General features: G+C 44.7%; 1 protein-coding gene across 1 annotated transcript in view; it reads right to left on the bottom strand.

Annotated features, from left to right (window-relative positions):
- ADGRB1 (adhesion G protein-coupled receptor B1) overlaps nt 1-17,456 on the bottom strand; it is a 203,952-nt gene that overhangs the window by 22,250 nt on the left and 164,246 nt on the right. The window contains 3 exon segments of the mRNA XM_059867849.1: nt 3-42; nt 2,654-2,749; nt 3,876-4,047. Of these exon segments, the coding sequence (XP_059723832.1) occupies nt 3-42; nt 2,654-2,749; nt 3,876-4,047 (308 nt within the window).

The raw sequence follows: 17,456 nt of genomic DNA, 5'->3' as shown, positions 1-17,456 counted from the left end.
ACCTGATCTACAAGCCATGTCCACGTCCTTCTCGAAATCAGTCTGAAAGACAGAGAACACAGGGGATGCGGTCAAAAGGGGGTGGTGAAGGACAGGAAAACTTGGAAATTGCAAAACCCCCACTTTATTAGTGAGGTGGGCACAGCCTTTGCCAGGAGAGTGGAGGGGAGAAGTTTGGCTTGGATTTTCAAATATGGAAAAGAGACCAAGTTTTTCCACCTATTGGCTTTTGAATTTTATCACTGATAAAGCTGGAACATCGCTTTTCAACTGTTCTTCTGCTCATCCATTCACTTATTCCTGGGCTGATTAAAATATCTTGCTGGAACACAATTATGCACACCCCTAAAAAACCAGGGAACAAGTTCCTGGCCCAAAGTGTTTTGGATGTATCACTCCACACATAAACTTAAGTGGATTCCCCACCCTTTATTAAAGAGATCTGGGGATCCTGCTGGGAATGCTCCACCCCCACTGGGCTTTTTTGTGATCTGTCACCAAGTCACAAGAAGTGGGAACAAGTCTCTGCTTCTGAAACTCTTAACATATAAAATCAATGGCTCCCACAGGCATAAAGGCTGAATAACTTTTTCAAGTGGTCTGTGCAGCCAAAGGGAACTCCTTTCTTCTCCCAGGAGGAGTTAATCCTTTTTCTGAAGCTTTGAGCAGATAACATTTCAAAGAACTGGATAAACTGAGTCACAGCAGGCCGTGAGCTTTCATGGAATAACGGGGAAGCTGCAGACTGGCAAAAAGGCAGAAGAGTTCACTGATTATTTCTGGTATCATTTCAGAAAGACAACATAATTGTATTAATGTGATGAAATGAAATCCATTTGAATACTGAGAAGAATGTGGGAAAAATCCCCACCCCCCTGGGATAAACACTTCAATACAGGAGGTTGACAGCCAAGAGTTTTTTAACTATCTCAGCCTTCCTGATATTAATTTTCCAGCAAATTCTTTGGGATATCAAACAAATCTGAAAAGAACAGGAGAGAAATACGACTGAACTAACATTCGAATGGGCAAACGGGATGACACAGAAAAATATAATCTCATTTTCATGATAGGAGTTCCAGAAAAAATGCAGCTGAACAGCCTGCACTAGTTCTGCTGATAAATAAATGAAAGACAGGTTTATATTTAATACCAGTCAACAAGATTTTGTGGGGCAAAACAGTTCTACTCAGCTAAGCTCCTTTTCGCTAGCTGGGCAGATTTGGAGATAAACGGAAAAGGTAACAGCAAAAATGTCATCCTGCAAAAGCTTTTGATTCCTTTGGTGATTTTACAACAAAATAACATAGTACCCCTCTAAAAATACCAGTGAGGAGTCATCACTCACAGCCAGATTCTTCAGCTTTTTTGCTGGAATGTGAGGAAAGTGATTGTAAGCTCCCTGCTCCTCCACACACCCGTCAGCAGCGCAGGAGGAAATGCAACATTGCTAAAAAACTCGTAGCTGACACAGAATTTCCCAAGGTGGCTGATAATGAATGGAAATGTGGAGTTGTACAGAGATGCAAAACCCTGGAACTTGGGATGGCGGCAGCAGACTGACAATCACAGGATCCACCTTTTTCAGGCTGCTGGGAATCTGGAGGGGGTTATATAAATAATTTGAAGGCACGTGATTTACAGAGGGAGAATAAGAAAGCTCTGGGTGTTAACTTATGGAAAATAAGATTGAGGCTGGGTTTGATTGTGGTGTCTATTACTGAAGAAGCCAAAGCACCAGGCATTCAAGGGGCCCTCTAATTACCCACAATTAGGCAGAGTGAGAACCTGTCTGAAAACAAGGAGACTCTGCATTTAAATGAGAAATGAGGCACCTGTTTTTAGCAAACACCACCGAGGGGTGGTGGAAATAAAGCTCTGCTGATGTCTTGACTCCAAAATTGTGCTGTTTGAAATGAGGCCTCGTACCCAGGCAGAAACTGCTCAGCACAGCAGTGACTGGAAAAAAACATCACTGGGTTGTGCTGTAGCTCTAATATTAACCAGGAGCTCTTGGAAGTTGCTCAGATCCTGTGATTCTCCTGATATCTTTATCTTAACCTCAGAAATTAAATGTTTCTTGCATCAAGTTCATCATAACATTGGAGCAGATGCAGGGCAAAGCCCTGCAGCCTATTCCTTTACTGTTTGCAAAGGACTTACACAACAGGACCACAATTTACAGAGCTTAAACTATTCCCAATGAAGCAAAGTGTGCTTTTGAGAGAAAAAAAAAAAAAAATCCCTCTGAGACAGCATTTTTTATGGTAGTAACCTAACAGACTATAATTAAAACAGTATTAAACTACAACTCCCTAGCTCCAGTCAGGACAAGGCAGCTTGATGGGGATGAAAAGGCCTGGAAGACATGGGAGGTGTATTTTGGTTCTTTATTTTTCTGGGAAAGAAAGGATCTCACCAAGATGTCTGCAAAACCTAGTGTGCGAGCTTGAGAACCTTAAAATTACAATGCAACGCCCCAGATTTGTGTGAAAAAGTCCAATTTAAGGGCTCTGTTTGCTGAAGCAAAAGTTTAAAGGAAATAAGAATGGTGACTTCAGGATCTGGGATGGACAGAGTCCTCTGATTATCAGTTGTGAGTTAAAAATCCCCAAAAACCCCCTAATAAAGGGGAAGTGGGAGACTTCCCTACCATTAGCTGAGCGTGTCCGTTCTGAAATGACCCCCCTGAGTCTCCATTCCCTTCCTCCTGACGATCCACAACCCGGCACTTCACAGCATCCTGGACCTGCAGGAACACATTGGCAAAGGTCAGAGTCAGACTGACCAAACCACGTTAAATTCTGCTGAAATCCAAAACAAAGCCAGCCCTCGTTAGATCAAAAGGACACGGACCCTGCTTTAGCAGCATCCAGGCATTTCTTTCGCATGGTTTATGTGTTACATATTTCACACACTGAAGAGCAACTCTGAGCTTTTCCAGCAACCCTGGGTCACTGCCTAGGTCACTTCCATTTGTTTGATTTATACAGTCAGGAATAAAAATGTCCTTTATTTTGTAGCTTGGAATATGTTTAAAAGGGATGCTCCTGCATTGTATTGGTGTCTACAAAGTCTGATCAGGATCCTGTAATATAAATCTGATCCCAAACTCACTGAAATAATTGGAAAAAAAAAATCCCAGTGACTGCAATGGGAGTTAAATGCAGACTCATATTCATAATGCAATTAGTGGAAGGAGTCTCAGCCAAGCCAGTGGTGTAATTCCATTGATTTCATTGGCCTGACATAAGAAATTAATCTGTTTTACTGAATTTAAAGGAACTGTAAGAAGATAAAATTAATATTGAAAAAAAAAGCCCCTTCCTGTCTCTGTTATTAATAGTCTCTCCACTCCGTAGGATGAAAAGAACAAAAGAAACATAAAAGATTCGTCCTTTTCTTCCCTGATATAATTCACCATTTTAGATCTCCACAGGGAGGCTGAAGAGAATTTCCTCAATTTCCTTGCCTGATTATTGCTGGCTGCACTTCCTAGCTGGAATATCAGGGTGTTAATGCCAGCACAGATTTCATCCTGCAAATCTCAGCGCATCTCGCCTCTCCTGAAATCACACAAATGACTTCTTTAATGTGGCATTTTTTGGAGGAGGGGTGTGAACATTCTGGAAATGAGAATTTTGCTGGTAAACAGGAAAAGCCTGACATGTTATCCCATCTCACCAAGCTCCACCCTGATTCATCCCTCCTTCCCTCTGACCCAAAATGTCACGGTCATTCTTGTGGCCACGATCTCCCCAAAAGCGAAATTTGTAGGGTTAGAGAAGTGACCAGGCTGGCTGGGAACTTTTCCAGGTGGTTTTTTATGGGAAATACCATTAATTATATAGGAGATAACAACTCCTCCCTCTCACCTCCCGCCTGAGGATGCAGTGGACCATGACAATGACAAATCCCTCCAAGGAGTCGAAGACGGCGAAAAGGATCTGGAAAAGCGCCGAGCGCCGGTCGGTGATGGCCAGGACTGCAGACATCCAGGTGAGAGCCAGCAGGGGCAGCACCACACAGGAGCTCCAGAGGGATGCCCTGTCAAGGGAGAGGGAAAGAGAGCTCAGCTCCACCTCACCCACTCCCAGGTGGAGTTCTAATTCAGCCTCCCGATCCCAGCGGGCTGCAGAGGGTTTCTCCAGCCAACATCTCTGTGAGGGAGACCTTTCCTGAGCCCCTCTCCCAGGGAAGCAGGAGGAGGCTCTGCACACTCATGCCACCAAAACAGAGGGGACAACTTCCCAACGGTGCAGTCATGCATAAAACTGGAGGTGGGGAGGAAGGATGCGGATCCCTCCCTCCTCCTCGCACGCCCTTCCCGCTCTGCCCCTAATCCACCAGCACGGCTTTTCCCAAGGGAAGGAGACAAAATACAATCACTGCAGGTTGCCAAGGGGGAGGGGAACAGTTGCAGCAGAGACTGGTCTGTCACGATGGCTGTCAGTACTCGGGTCACAGACACTTGGACTTCCACAGCACATGGAAGACACCAACAGTGGGACGTGTCACGCTTTCGAGTGACTCAAACGACAGGCAGAGAGCTGATGTGCAGACTGAAATATTTGTATTTCTCCTTTTAATCTACAGATGATGGTCCCCACAACACTGGGGGACTAAAACCTGACCTCATTTCCCCGTGGTCAGAAAATTCTCAGCTTTCTTGTGAGATCTCCCCAACTGATGCTTTGGGGGAAAAAAAAAGCTTTTTGTGCCATGTTTGACCGTTCTTCTAAGTTTATTTCTGTGTGGACATTAACTTGAGATTCAATCCACATCTCCATTCACAAGACAGAAAACTGGACAAAACAAGTTTTCTGTGATGCTGCCCCAGGAAACTGCACTTCAGCTGTGAATGATGGCCCTGCAAATAGGAAAGCAGCTCTTTTCTTTTCCCAAGGACTCTTCAGGCATCCATCTCTCCAACCAAAAAAAATGATCCCAAACAATTTTAACAGCTGACTAGGGAGATTTTAAGCTGTCACTCATCCCATCTGTTTGGCACCAAGAATATGAGGAGAATTTCCCTGTGGGCTTTTACCTAACAAACCAGAGAAGACCTCAAATAACAAGAGGAGCTACAAGAAAACCTCCAAATACAAACAAATACAGGCAAGACAAGAAATTACAGGACAGATACCATGAAACACGTTCAGCAGTACTTACATGGGACTTGCTCACCATTTCCTGATCTATGACCAAGGGTTTAATGTTTACTTGCTGGTTACCTCACAGACCTCAGTGAGAGCTTTACCTGAACAAAGCTGGAGCTTGGATACAGGTTTGGACATCAGGATAGAACGCCCTGGCTTCATTAAGGGTTTTTCAAGGATTGTTACATCAGTTCTGCAATGACCACACACTGAAGTGACAGTTTATTTTCATAGCCAGAATTAGACCCTGTTTGCAAATATTCCTACAGCTTGTTCACACTCGGATCTGTTCCTTCATGGTATTATTAAGGAATTTAATTGACCTAAAGGAGTAGGGAAATGGAATTATTTTTCTTTTTAATTAGAACAAGCATTATGAGACCTCTTTGTAAGGTAAAGGCCATGACATAATCTGATACCTTATAATTTTATCTTGCATGGCAAATGCTGTTCTTTAATGTCCAAGACGAACTATGATTTCAAAGTATTATTAAAAAACACACAAAAAAACAGCCCGCAACCAAACAGCTCCTAAAGAGAAATAACTTATTCCAATTCTCTGAAATCTCCCTCATAACAATGAAATCTCTCTTCGCTGTCATTTGTGGTAGTGCCTTCATAAATCTGGCTAAGCAGCAAGTGCATGAAAGAAAAAATCAGAGAGGCAGAAATACTGAATGGAAAGATAAGATTTGGTTGAAAAGGAATCTTTCTAGATGTGTCTTCCATGAAAGTGTCAGCCAACATAACATGGCTGAATAGATGAAATAATTCCAGCAGCAAGGGGAAACCATAAGATTCAATAAAAGCTGCTGGGAAAGGTTTGTAAGAGACAACTCTGCTTCCTGGAATTATCTGGTGTTCCAGAACACTCCTGGTACGCCCATTCTGTGGCTGTTACTGCCACCAAGGTACAACCTGGCAATGGATCTGAGCCAGGTCTGAACCAAATAACTGAATCTGGGTGGGTTTTCCATTCCTGAAAAGGACTGCAAGCTCACAATGACAACGATCTGGATCTGGATCCAAGACTTAGATGTGGATCTGGGGCAAGGGATGCTGCTGAGAAGGTAAATGATATGTAAATGATGTTTCTCTTCAGCAAATGGTCAGATTTGAACCCACTGGTTTCAAAACCTGCTTTAAGAATGAATTGTTTGAGTCAATTTGCTCTGCCCTTCCAACCAGATGATGAAAACAACATCTGTCCTTCTGGCTCAGCTGATGACCACACATTCAGCTGGATCAAATCAGGATTTTCCCAAGTTGTGCTGACTTACATCAGCTCAGAGTTCTGCTCTCTTTGTGATTCACCTTCCAGATGCCTTCTCAGCAGCATTCATCCCTTACAAAATTGATGGAAATTCTGCTTGCTACTTAAATGCATCATCTTTATTCTCAGGCAGCAGGTGGCAACAGGTCACAGGAAATGGATCTCACTCTAATTTCACTTGCAAGGCTCTGCTTAGATTTTTGAAATATTAAACTCCAAATTAAAAGCTCCATTAAAGAAATTTGGTACAGGCTAAAACTTCAGGTGAAAACTCACAGGGAAGACAAGTGGGTTTTCTGTGAGACTGCCCTTAATTCTACTTGCTGTGAGCTGAATTCATAGCAGGACTCATACTTCAACCACCTTCCCACCTGTCCCTTTTTTTAGGAGGCACAGTGAATCCTTAAGAGATCCCAGAATTACTTATAGGACCTAAGAAATATCATTATAGGTTGCTTATCATGAGATGTGATATGAAATGATCAATTGTTATACAAAGACATTGTGACCACATAATGGCTTTTCATGGATTAGCCATGATCAATAAATCCATTACTTTTATTGCTTGGGACAAAGGAATTAGCTGGCAGATCCTCTTATTTATCCCATTTATGACAGCCCTCAGGACAAGTGACAGAAGCATCTCATCTGAGGTTGGAAAAGACCTCTAAGATCAAGTCCAAATCTTTTCCCAGCACTGCAAAACCCAGCACTAAACCATGTCCCCAAGTGCCACATTTACACAGCTTTTAAATTTTTCCGGGATGGGGACTCCACCATCTCCTGGACAGCCTGTGCCAATGCTTGATCATCCTTTCAGGGAAGAAATTTTCCCCAATATCCAACCTGAACCTCCCCTGGGGCAACCTGAGGCCATTTCCTTTCATTCTGTCGCTTCATAGGAGAAGACACCAACACCAACCCAGCTCCAACCTCCCTTCAAGGAGTTATAGGGTCCTCCCAATCCTCCTTTTCTCCAGGATAAACATCCCAGCTCCCTCAACCACTCCTAATATGCTCTAAAACGTGGGATCTACCATGGGAAACACTCAGCCTTACGAAAGCACACACTAGACCCTGTCCTGACAGCAAGGATTTGGTCAAAATGACAAAATCTATCTGTGGATTTGCCCTTTTTGTAGCTGGAGGCATGAAGAGTCTTTGTCTTTGCGAAAGAAGCAGAATAAATGGATTGCACTTAGAGGAAAGCAATGGAAAGAGCAAAAAGAATGGGTTTGGAGATAAGGATCTACATGAAAAAAGATGAAGAGTCCTGCACCCTGAGAAAAGGCAAGTGCAGGGGGACACACAGGACATGCCAATAAAGATGTAAAGGGCCATTAGAAAGGGCAAAGTGATCAATTATTTTCATTGCTCAACCCTGACAGAGCAGCAGCAACTTAAGTTAAAGAAGCAGCAGAAGGAAAGAAAATCACTTTATAATTCAAAAGCAGCTCCTGGGGAGGAGCTCTGAAAAGGGAAATGGTTGCTGGACTCAACAAATAATGGATGGCTCCTTACACACCAGCAGTTCTGCTGCAGGAAAATCACAGTACAGGGATGTGCTTTATTTATTCTCTTGTGCTTCTCTGTTCCTCTGACCTGTATTCACAGAATTACAGAATCATGGAATGGTTTGGGCTTGAAGGGACCTTTAAAATCATCTAACTCCACCCCACTGCCATGAGCAGGGGCACTTTTCACTAGACCAGGCTGCCCACACCTCCATCCAACCTGGATTTAACCACTTTTTAAACATTTAAAAACTGTTCCTCCCAAAAGCAAGAGTGTTGTCCCAGTTTTAGGGACACTTTCAGAGCAAATCCCTGTAATTCAATGCCCATATAACCAAGATAGGAAACCTGTAACTAAAAAAGAGGGGAAACTCTGCTCGCTCTTCCCATGCACAGGCAAAAAGAGAAACACCTGCTGTGATTTCTATTCTCCCCTGAAAGATGATTCTACTCCCAGTAGCTGCAATATAAATAATAAAATTAGGGGAACAGGAAATCAAATGCCTCTAAACTGCCCTGAGCAGCCTGGTCTGGTGGAAGGTGTTCATAGGGGGGGTTCTGGAATGAGATGAACTTCAGGGTCCCTCCCAACCCAAACCATTCTGTGACGATTTTATGACACATGAAACAGGCAGGTGATGAGGCAGCTGTGACCAGACTGCTTCATTATTCACCTTTAATTAAGGAAGGTGTTCTCTGAGAGTCCAAAAAGGACTTGCAGGATCCAGGTATTATCCCCAGGTAAGGATAGGGTTTCAAATTCCTTGAACCACAAGGACAACACTCTCCTGAGGAACAGTCTCCTTCCTAGACCAGCCATGCATGGAAGCACTGACTCATATTAACCCTGGAATTACAATACAGGCAGAAAATTTGACATCCAAGACTCCCTAAAATAATATTGAGCCAATAAAAAAGGGCAAAACCCTTAGATGGGAGATTTGACACGTGAATTCCTAAGGATTTAAGAGGAATGATGATGATAGGGGTCACGAGGAACCCCTGACATTGGCTGTTGGGTGGGGTGCCTGGAAAAATTCACTGTGCCAGGGTTTTAGTCTTGGGCCAGTCTCTTCCCACTGGTCAGAGCCTGAGAGTCCAAATTTCCAATGAGCTGCTTGGCAAAGATTCATAAAATCATGGAATGGTTTGGGTTGGAAGGGGCCTTAAAGATCATTTAGTTTCAACCCCCTGCCATGGGCAGGGACACCTTCCAGTATCCCAGGTTGCTCAGAGCTCTGTCCAACCTGGCCTTGGATGCTTTCAGGGATGGGACATCAACTTCCATCCATCCATCCATCCATCCATCCATCCATCCATCCATCCATCCATCCATCCATCCCTCCCTCAGCACTCCCTCCTGTGTGCAGTGAATTCCCTTGTTCACAGCCAGTACCAAAAAATGCCAAGCCCCTGAGACACGTTTTCCATCTCAGATAAAATAATTTTCACAGGTAGCAAAGACTAATTAATTACAATGCAACATTTCACTGGCTGAGGGTGCCCTACAGGCAGCAATAAATGGGAGGAAATGTGGGAACACAGGTCTTCCAATGGCCAAACCTGCCCAAGATCTTCTTCAGCACAGCCTAAAGGGAAGGATTTATTTAACCCACACCTGTCAAGTCTAGCTAACCCCTAACAGGTCACTGACATCCAAAGATTTCCATTTTTCATTCCCCAGGTCAAGAAATCACACAATTCCCACTACTTATTTTTCCACTTCTGTCACTTTTCTCTCCCATCAGTTCCCTCTCTTTTCCCTCCTTTACACATCCCCTTCTCCAACCACAGATCTCACCACAAAGATTTTCAAAACCCAAGAAAAAAAGTCTAAAGATCTATTTCTCACTCCATGCTATCCCAGAAATAAATCTCTGGAATCTATGGGAGGGAAGTTGGGGAGGACATGACCAACCCCAGCAGGAACAAGGCAGGAACATCCTTGATGTGCTCTGCACTAAAAAATTATGGCTCATGCCAGGTCAGGGAGGAGCCAGGAATCCTCATGGCATTTAATCCACATTCCAAGACTCCAAAACTGAACAGCAAAGCTGCTGCAAGGTCTGGGAGGAGAGGGCCCAGCAGAAGGGTGGCGGTGGCATGAAGAATAATCAGAGTTTTGCCTTTTTGGCAACCTCATTTACAAGAAATTTGCAGGAGGAAAACCAGGAACAGTTCAGCTGCAGGATGAAGTGGATCACAAGGAGAAATGAGTGCACCTATTTGTGTATTCCTCAGTGTTCCCTTTGCAAGGATAAGAGCATGGGACACTTGAGGACAAACAACAATACTGGTACTGGACACTGTCATCTGAGGAACCCAATCTGCTGGGAAACAAAACAGAAAAAAAATCCTCTTGCAAGAACCCTCCAATTTCTGTCAATCCACTTAAATTAGAGAAGCAGGATGAATAGGAGATCTGGCTTTCATACCCTTTTTTTCTCCTGATTTGGAGATGAATCAGAATCTGTGATTTATTGCAGACCAATGTCAGACACTATTTAAGAGGGACTTGAGACTATTTAACTTTTAAAATTAATTTACTATGAACAGAAAGCCTCTCCTGTTTAAGAGTCTAATTTATTAATAGTAAATCTACTGCTGGTTTAACATTGCTCTGCAGTTGCAGGAATCCAAATAGCAGCGAGCTGCTCATTCCAGACTTGTGGTACACATGTCTGGACTGATTCCATCTCACCATCTCAGCTGGGCACTGCTGCAAAAGGTGAGTAAACGACCTTAGCAGTGAAAAATAAATCAAATTTTGTTCAGTTCTACATTTCACTGAGAAAACCACAGAACCATAAAACGGTTTGGGTTAGAAGAGGCCTTAAAGAACGTCTCATTCCAACCCCCTGCTGTGAGCAGGGACACCTTCCAGGTGCTCTTGAGTTGATTTTCTTTTATCTTTCTACATTTTGAGATCTGGCAATCGGCTGCCTCTTTTAGTTTAGATTAATTAAAGGTAGGAATTTTCAAACTGCAAATGATCTGAGACTGTTTCCCTCACACGTTTTGCATGTACTAATTTAGACATCAAAACCAAAGTGTAGCATCACTTGGATGTGATACAGATAATAAAATTTCCAAAGGGGAAGGAAGAAAGACAAACCTTCCCTCATGACTCTCCCTCCAACTTTAACCTTTGTGAAAAAAGCCAACCACATAAATAGCAATTTCTCCAGCAGAACAAAGCTCTGGAATTATTTTTTCTTTTCTTTTTTTTTTTTTTTAAGCTAACTCCAGCATCATCTAAGAAGAGATTTAACAGCATTTGACTTTTGTAACTCAGAGCTATGAAATGCTTTAACATTTTGAGAATTAATTCCAAGTGCTTTCAGGGGTCCAAAAGAGGCAGTCAACACTTATCAAATCAGACCTGCAGGCCTACGAGGTATTAAACTTGACTTCAGCATTTCAGAAGAGGAGAAAAAACCCGCTTAGAAGTGATTCACCAAGTCACTTAAACCACACTCAGTGCTCTGCAGCCTCTGGAGGAAAACACTCAAGCAGGTGCTCAAGTGGCTGACAAAGCTGGATTTTGGAGTCCCTGTCTACCACCAGAATTACTGGGAATCACAGCTTTAAGTCTGGAACTCAAAGAACGGGGCATTAAACAAATTAAACAAATTAAACATGGCTTGCAACAAATGCAGAGTCCCTTTGTCTTCCATGGGCTGGTCACATGCTTAAATCTTAAATCTAGGCATGTCAAAAAAGTTCTTTTCAGGATCCAGCCCATCAGCTCCAGGGGTGTTGCAGGAGCCCTGCTCTACTCATGGCCCACAGAATGAGGTCGGGGAGAGCTGGGGGATGTCAGGGAGGTGGGCAGGGACATGGGGGGAGAAAACAAACATGGGCTGGTGAGTGCAGGGAAATGGAAGAGGGAAATAAAAAAAGGAACTGAAAAGCGAAAATAAAAATGAAAAGAAAAAAAAAGGAGGAAAAAAAAAAAGAAAGTGGAGAGAAAGAAAGAAAGAAAAGAAGTTGAAATTAGAGGAACTAACATGGCGTTACTGGTGGCTGTGGCCGAAACTTCAGCAGAAGAAACTACTCCACACTTGGAACATTTGAGCGTCATGCCGTAAAGGGGCACTGCCATCTGACTGCAATTAAAACCAAAAGACTGAAACAAAACAAAACACTTCGCTCATGAGCACAAACGTCGAAAGGAAAGGGAAAGAGAAGCCAAAAAGAAAGGAAGGAGAAAAGGGAGCCAACCAACCATACCCAGTTCGGGAAGAGAAATGAAAGACAGGCAGGAATTAAAACTCTCTCATCTGTACCACTCCAGATGCGGGGAATGGGGGGAAATGGACAACTCAGATTTGTTGGTGCTGCTGGAGAGGGTGGAACTGTGTTGGTGAAAGTCTTGCCAGATTCAGGGTGTCTCTTTGGCACCCAAGGAAGAGAAACCAGTACTGCTCTCCCAGTCTCCAACTCCTTCTTTTCGTTTGTTTTTTGGGGTTTTTTTGAGAAATTGCTCTTTTCCCTCCTGGCCTTTTTGCTCCAAAACAAAAAAGGTGGCAGGGTTGTGCAGTAGAAGGCAAGAAGTAGGGCTGTGGGGGCTGTGCCTGCTTATCTGCTGTCCTAAAGCAATGCAAGGGATAAGTCACTTATCTTCTCTGACTGGGAGCTGGTGAGACCAGGACAGAGGCCACTCTTTGGTTTTTGGTCAGAGGCCACTTTTTGGTTTTTTTGGTTCCCTCCCTGATGCACGATGGGGCTCTTTGACATCCTGAAGTTCATCCTGAGCTTGGGTGTCTCCTTAGCCCCCTAACCTGCCCTGAAAGGAACCCGACTGGCTGACTGCTTCTGAGACATTCCTCCTCTCACATCCTGTTCTGGAGACAAAAACATCTTTGGGATAAACCCTGAGAATTATTCCCACCTGCTGCTCCCACTTTTTTTTTTTCTGGATGGGACCAGCCATAGAAACAGCCCACTGAGGGCTGCTGGTAGGAGGGGATCTGCTAAAGCACACCCCTGGGATTTTTAGCAGCTGATGTGTGGGAACCACCCCCCATTCCGCTCCTTTTCAGGAGCCCAGAAGCCACATTAGCTTGGCACTGGCCCCATTTCTTCCAGAATTTACTGGCTGTGTGCTTTTCCCGCTCTGCACAGATCCACACCCACGTCAGATCTGGCTTGGAAAACGGGAAGGAGTCTGCAAAACATCCCCCAGACCTTCCTGCTGTGCCTGGCATCAGAGAAGACACGAAATCACGGCCAGAGAACAGCACAGGGTCTGTCATCCCTGGGTGTGTGGCGGGGATGCTGCTGAGGGAGGTTTGCCCCAACCAGGAGGGGTTTTACAGCCCTGCCCTGCCTGGGAGAGAGATTTCTTAGCTTTGGTGGCTCTCTGTTCAGTCTCACTGCAAAAAGACATCCTGAGGAGCACCAACACAGCAGCAGCAGTGGGCCCAGCAGCCCCCTTTCAAGTGGCTATTGATTGATCTTTTCATTAATTACGCGGACATAAGTCATCATTCCTGTCCAGAATAATGACTAAGGCATCCCACAGAAGCTCTCAGACACAGAGGAAATTAGCTGCTGTGTCCACAGATAAATATCTTCCAGGAAGGATGGGGTAAATCCTGTGAGGACAATGGCTGAACAAGATCAAGCGGGTCTGGAGAGGCATTAGGTGCACGACCCTTAAAAAATAAAAATAATACGACAGCTTATCCCCAAATCTATAAGCCACAAAGAACAGATAAGCAGAGAGACAGAGAGAGGCAGAGATAGGCAGCAAAAAGAAAAAAAGTAGATTGACTTGAGGAATTTGATGGGAAACTGTACCAGAAAAAACATGGATGACATTGAATCACAGAGAACTGGCCAGGAGACCACTGTAAACACACAACTGTAGCTGCTGTTGGGTGTGTTTATGCAGAAAGTTGCAAGCAGTGGGCACTGATGTGGGTACATTTATCTCCTAATTCCTTCTGGTTGGGGGCATGAGGTTGTTAATATATTGAATTTCCGTAGCAGGTTTAGATTGGTGCCTGTGCATATGAAAGGGAAGCTAATTAAATAATCACAGTGAATAATGCCTTCATTTAATTTAGCTTTTTTTGCTTCCTAAATATCCACAAACAACTCATGGGCTCATCTGGTGTGTTCACTGGAGCCTGGGCTTTGCTACCTTTTACTGAGCAGTGCTTTCCACCATCCACAGCCTGAAGAGCAGGAGCATGCTTCCAACAGGAACCATTCCCAGAGGAAGGGCAATCCCAATCCCTTCCTGTCCCAGTGGAGTTATCACCTCCCTAATCACTCTCTCCCCTCTGGGCTCTGACAGCCCAGCTGTGTTCCACCCCATCAGAACACCTGCACAGGTGAGAGTATTTCACACAAGGTTTTGGGGCAAACTCCTCTTGGGTGGTTTCTGTGATCAACAGAGGTAAAAGAAGAAGTCCTCTAAGGGGGGACAAGGCTCCTGTCTCTCCTCAGGAGTGGCAGAAGAAGCCCAGAGTGATTAAACTCAGCTAAAATTAGCCCTGGTGAATATCCCCGATGGTCTCATTCTTCCTCCCTGCCTGTGTGAGCACACAAATGTGGAATAAATGCTGTCTGAATACATTTGAAATTCATTTTAAAGGCTCCTGACATTAAAACATTCATTTTTTGGTAGCAATCCCTTCAAGAGAGCTCAAACACTGGTGGTGGAGTTGGCCACTAACAGAGACTGTTTTCTGGGATGGTTTTCTCCATTCCCAGACAGGTTTTGGCTTTTCTCCAGCTCTCCAGGTATTCACACCCCTTTCTCTACAGCCTGGTTTTGTGATCCACCTCTAAAATCACTGCCACTAGAAAATCTGCATTTTCTGACAGATGTGACAACAATAATCACAGCTATTTCCACTGCTAAGTACAGGGCAGAATTCCTGTGTCTCAGGTATTATTTCATGAGAACTGTTGGCACTGATGAATTTGTGACAACCAATCTGTGGTGTCCGTGCTGGGCTCCTCTTAACATCCAACAGCTCTTTTTCTTTTTCCTATTTTTGGGGGATTTTTTATTTTCCCCACCCTTTTGTTTTTGCAACACTGAACCATACTTCTTGCCTCTGCTAAAGGAAACAGAACATTTCTTTAGACCATCTCCTCAGGTCCAAACATCTCCAAGGCCATTACTCATTCTGATTTTCTTCAAATCTACCTTCCAACACGGTTCCCAAGCCCAGGCCAGAAGCAGAGAACTAAAGGGAAAGGGGCACCAGGGCTCTCAAAAGTGCTCCCACACTCTCAGCAAGGGCACTTGGGAAGGGAGAACAAAACCACTGAGCACAGAAAAGGCTTAAAAGTGCTGCACACACACACACGGACACGAAAGAAGGGGGAAAAAAGAGAAAAGAAAGAAAAAAACAAAGAACATCAGAAAAATGACTTTTTTTGGTTTTGTTTTTTTTGTTTGTTTGTTTTGTTGCCTCGCAGGTTTTGTTTTTAAAGCCCAACTCTGAGTGTGATCAATAACCAGCTGCTGTGCATTAAATAAGGTCACTCCGTGTGCAGTTTGGATTAGAAAGGGACGGACTGAGAGGCAGCAACTTGCTGCTTTGCTAATCCAATAAACCACTTATTGCAGCACTGACTTTCAAGTGCAATTACCCTGCTCCAGACCCTGCCTGGCAGCCTGGGTGGTTTTTTTTTGAGTTCTCTCTTTGTCAAGTAGGCATCATCCAGAATGAAACACGTTTGTTAGCAGCTGCTCCAAGCAATGCACCAAGGTCACTTCTTCACATATTTTTTCACCCAGCAGCAGCTGGTATATCTGATCACCCAAATCTCCCCTTGTTTTATGGCCATGGCACTGTTCAGGCACCAAAATTCCCCTTTGCTGCACCCAGGGACCCCAAGGCTTGGTTGAGTCAACACTGCTGATAAACCATGAACCTAAACAGGTCCCTGTGTTTCTCACAAAACTGTTAAGGTTGAAAAAGACCTCCAAGATCAAGTCTAACCTTTGACCAAACCCCTCCTTGGCACTAAACTCTATCACAAAGTCCCAGGTCCATTTGTTTCTGGAGTACTTCCAGGGATGGTGACTCCACCACTTCCCCAGGCAGCCTGTTCCAAAGCCTGGTCATCCTTTCACGGATTAAATTTTTCCAAATATCCAACCTGGACCTCCCCTGGTACAGCTTGAGGCCATTTCCCCTTGTCCTGTCACTTGTTACTTGGGAGTAGATTCCAGCCCTCACCACACCACTCCCTATTTCAGGGAGCTGTAGAGAGTGATGAGGTCTCACCTGAGCCTCCTTTTCTCCAGGCTGAGCCTCCCCAGCTGCCTCAGCTGCTCCTGGTGTTCCAGACCCTTCCCCAGCTCTGTTCCCTCCTCTGGACATGCTCCAGCCCCTCAAGGTCTTTCCTGGAGTGAGGGGCCCAAAACTGAACACAGGATTTGAGGTGCTGGATAAGAATTTGCCTCTACCCTGGGTTTTTTCTCCACCACTCAACTAAAAACCAGTGTCAGGAATACTGAACCTCATCCATATTATCCACCCCTGCCCTCTGAGACTCACTGGAGACCCCTTCTCCCTCCACTTTGACAGACAGGATACATCCATGCATCCTGTGCTTTCTCCACCAGCCTCCAAAGGTTTCAAGCTCTGCCTCCATGCAGAGGAACCAGAACAGCTTTTGCTCTCCTCATTCCTTTGTGAACAGCTTCTTCCTTCCAGAACACAGCTGTTACCCACGGTGCTAAATCAAATTCCTGCAGTGGACAACTGGGAGCAGAGATCCCTGACCTTCCCAGCAGCAGGTAAGGACAGAGCTTCTCTGACTGCAGCAAGAAGCCAAAAAGGCAGGGGAAAGGAACACACATCTGACCTGAGCATCTGAGGAGACTCAGATTGCCATTCTGTCCCTTGCCCAGGGATAAAATCTGAGCAGACTGCAGGTTTGTTCCTGGAAATGGAGAGGAGAGGGGCTCTCATCTTGCTAGGGGTGCTGGCAGGGGCAAAATAGCCACTGCCAAAAGTTTGGGAGTAAAGCAAGAGAGAGCCCTGCCTGGGAGCTGCTGCCCTGGGCAAAGGCCGGGGAGACACCAGGGAGGGGAGAAATGTGGAGTCCAATCTTGGATTTATACTCCAAAGGAAAACAGGTAACATAAACCCTCTGGATTCAGGAATGGAGGCTGTGGAGAAGATAAAGAACCTTAGGTGGCAGCAGAATTTTTTCTCACAGCAGAGGTTCTTAACTCACCTCTCCTACTGCATCCATCTGCTGCTCTGCTCCCTGCCAGACCTCCAGAACCCATTCCCTTCCATCACACACCTCTGCTGTCCCTGAGACACCTGCCAGCCCTCAGACACGACCCCTCTGTCCCCCAGCTCTTGCCATGTGCCACACTCAGCAGTGCTGAGTCTCTCTCTGCTGTCCCCAGGAGTTAGTGACAAGAGCCACTGTGCTCTCCCTCATTTCTAGGAGGATGTACCAGCCTTGGCTGAAGCCATTTTAACAAAGAGATGAACTTTTATCCTTCCTCCACAGCAACAC

The sequence above is a fragment of the Haemorhous mexicanus genome, chromosome 1 (assembly GCF_027477595.1).
Source record: "Haemorhous mexicanus isolate bHaeMex1 chromosome 1, bHaeMex1.pri, whole genome shotgun sequence".
NCBI lineage: Eukaryota > Metazoa > Chordata > Aves > Passeriformes > Fringillidae > Haemorhous > Haemorhous mexicanus.
Note: the sequence above shows the minus strand (reverse complement) of the source record. Positions and strands in the feature narration are given on the sequence as shown.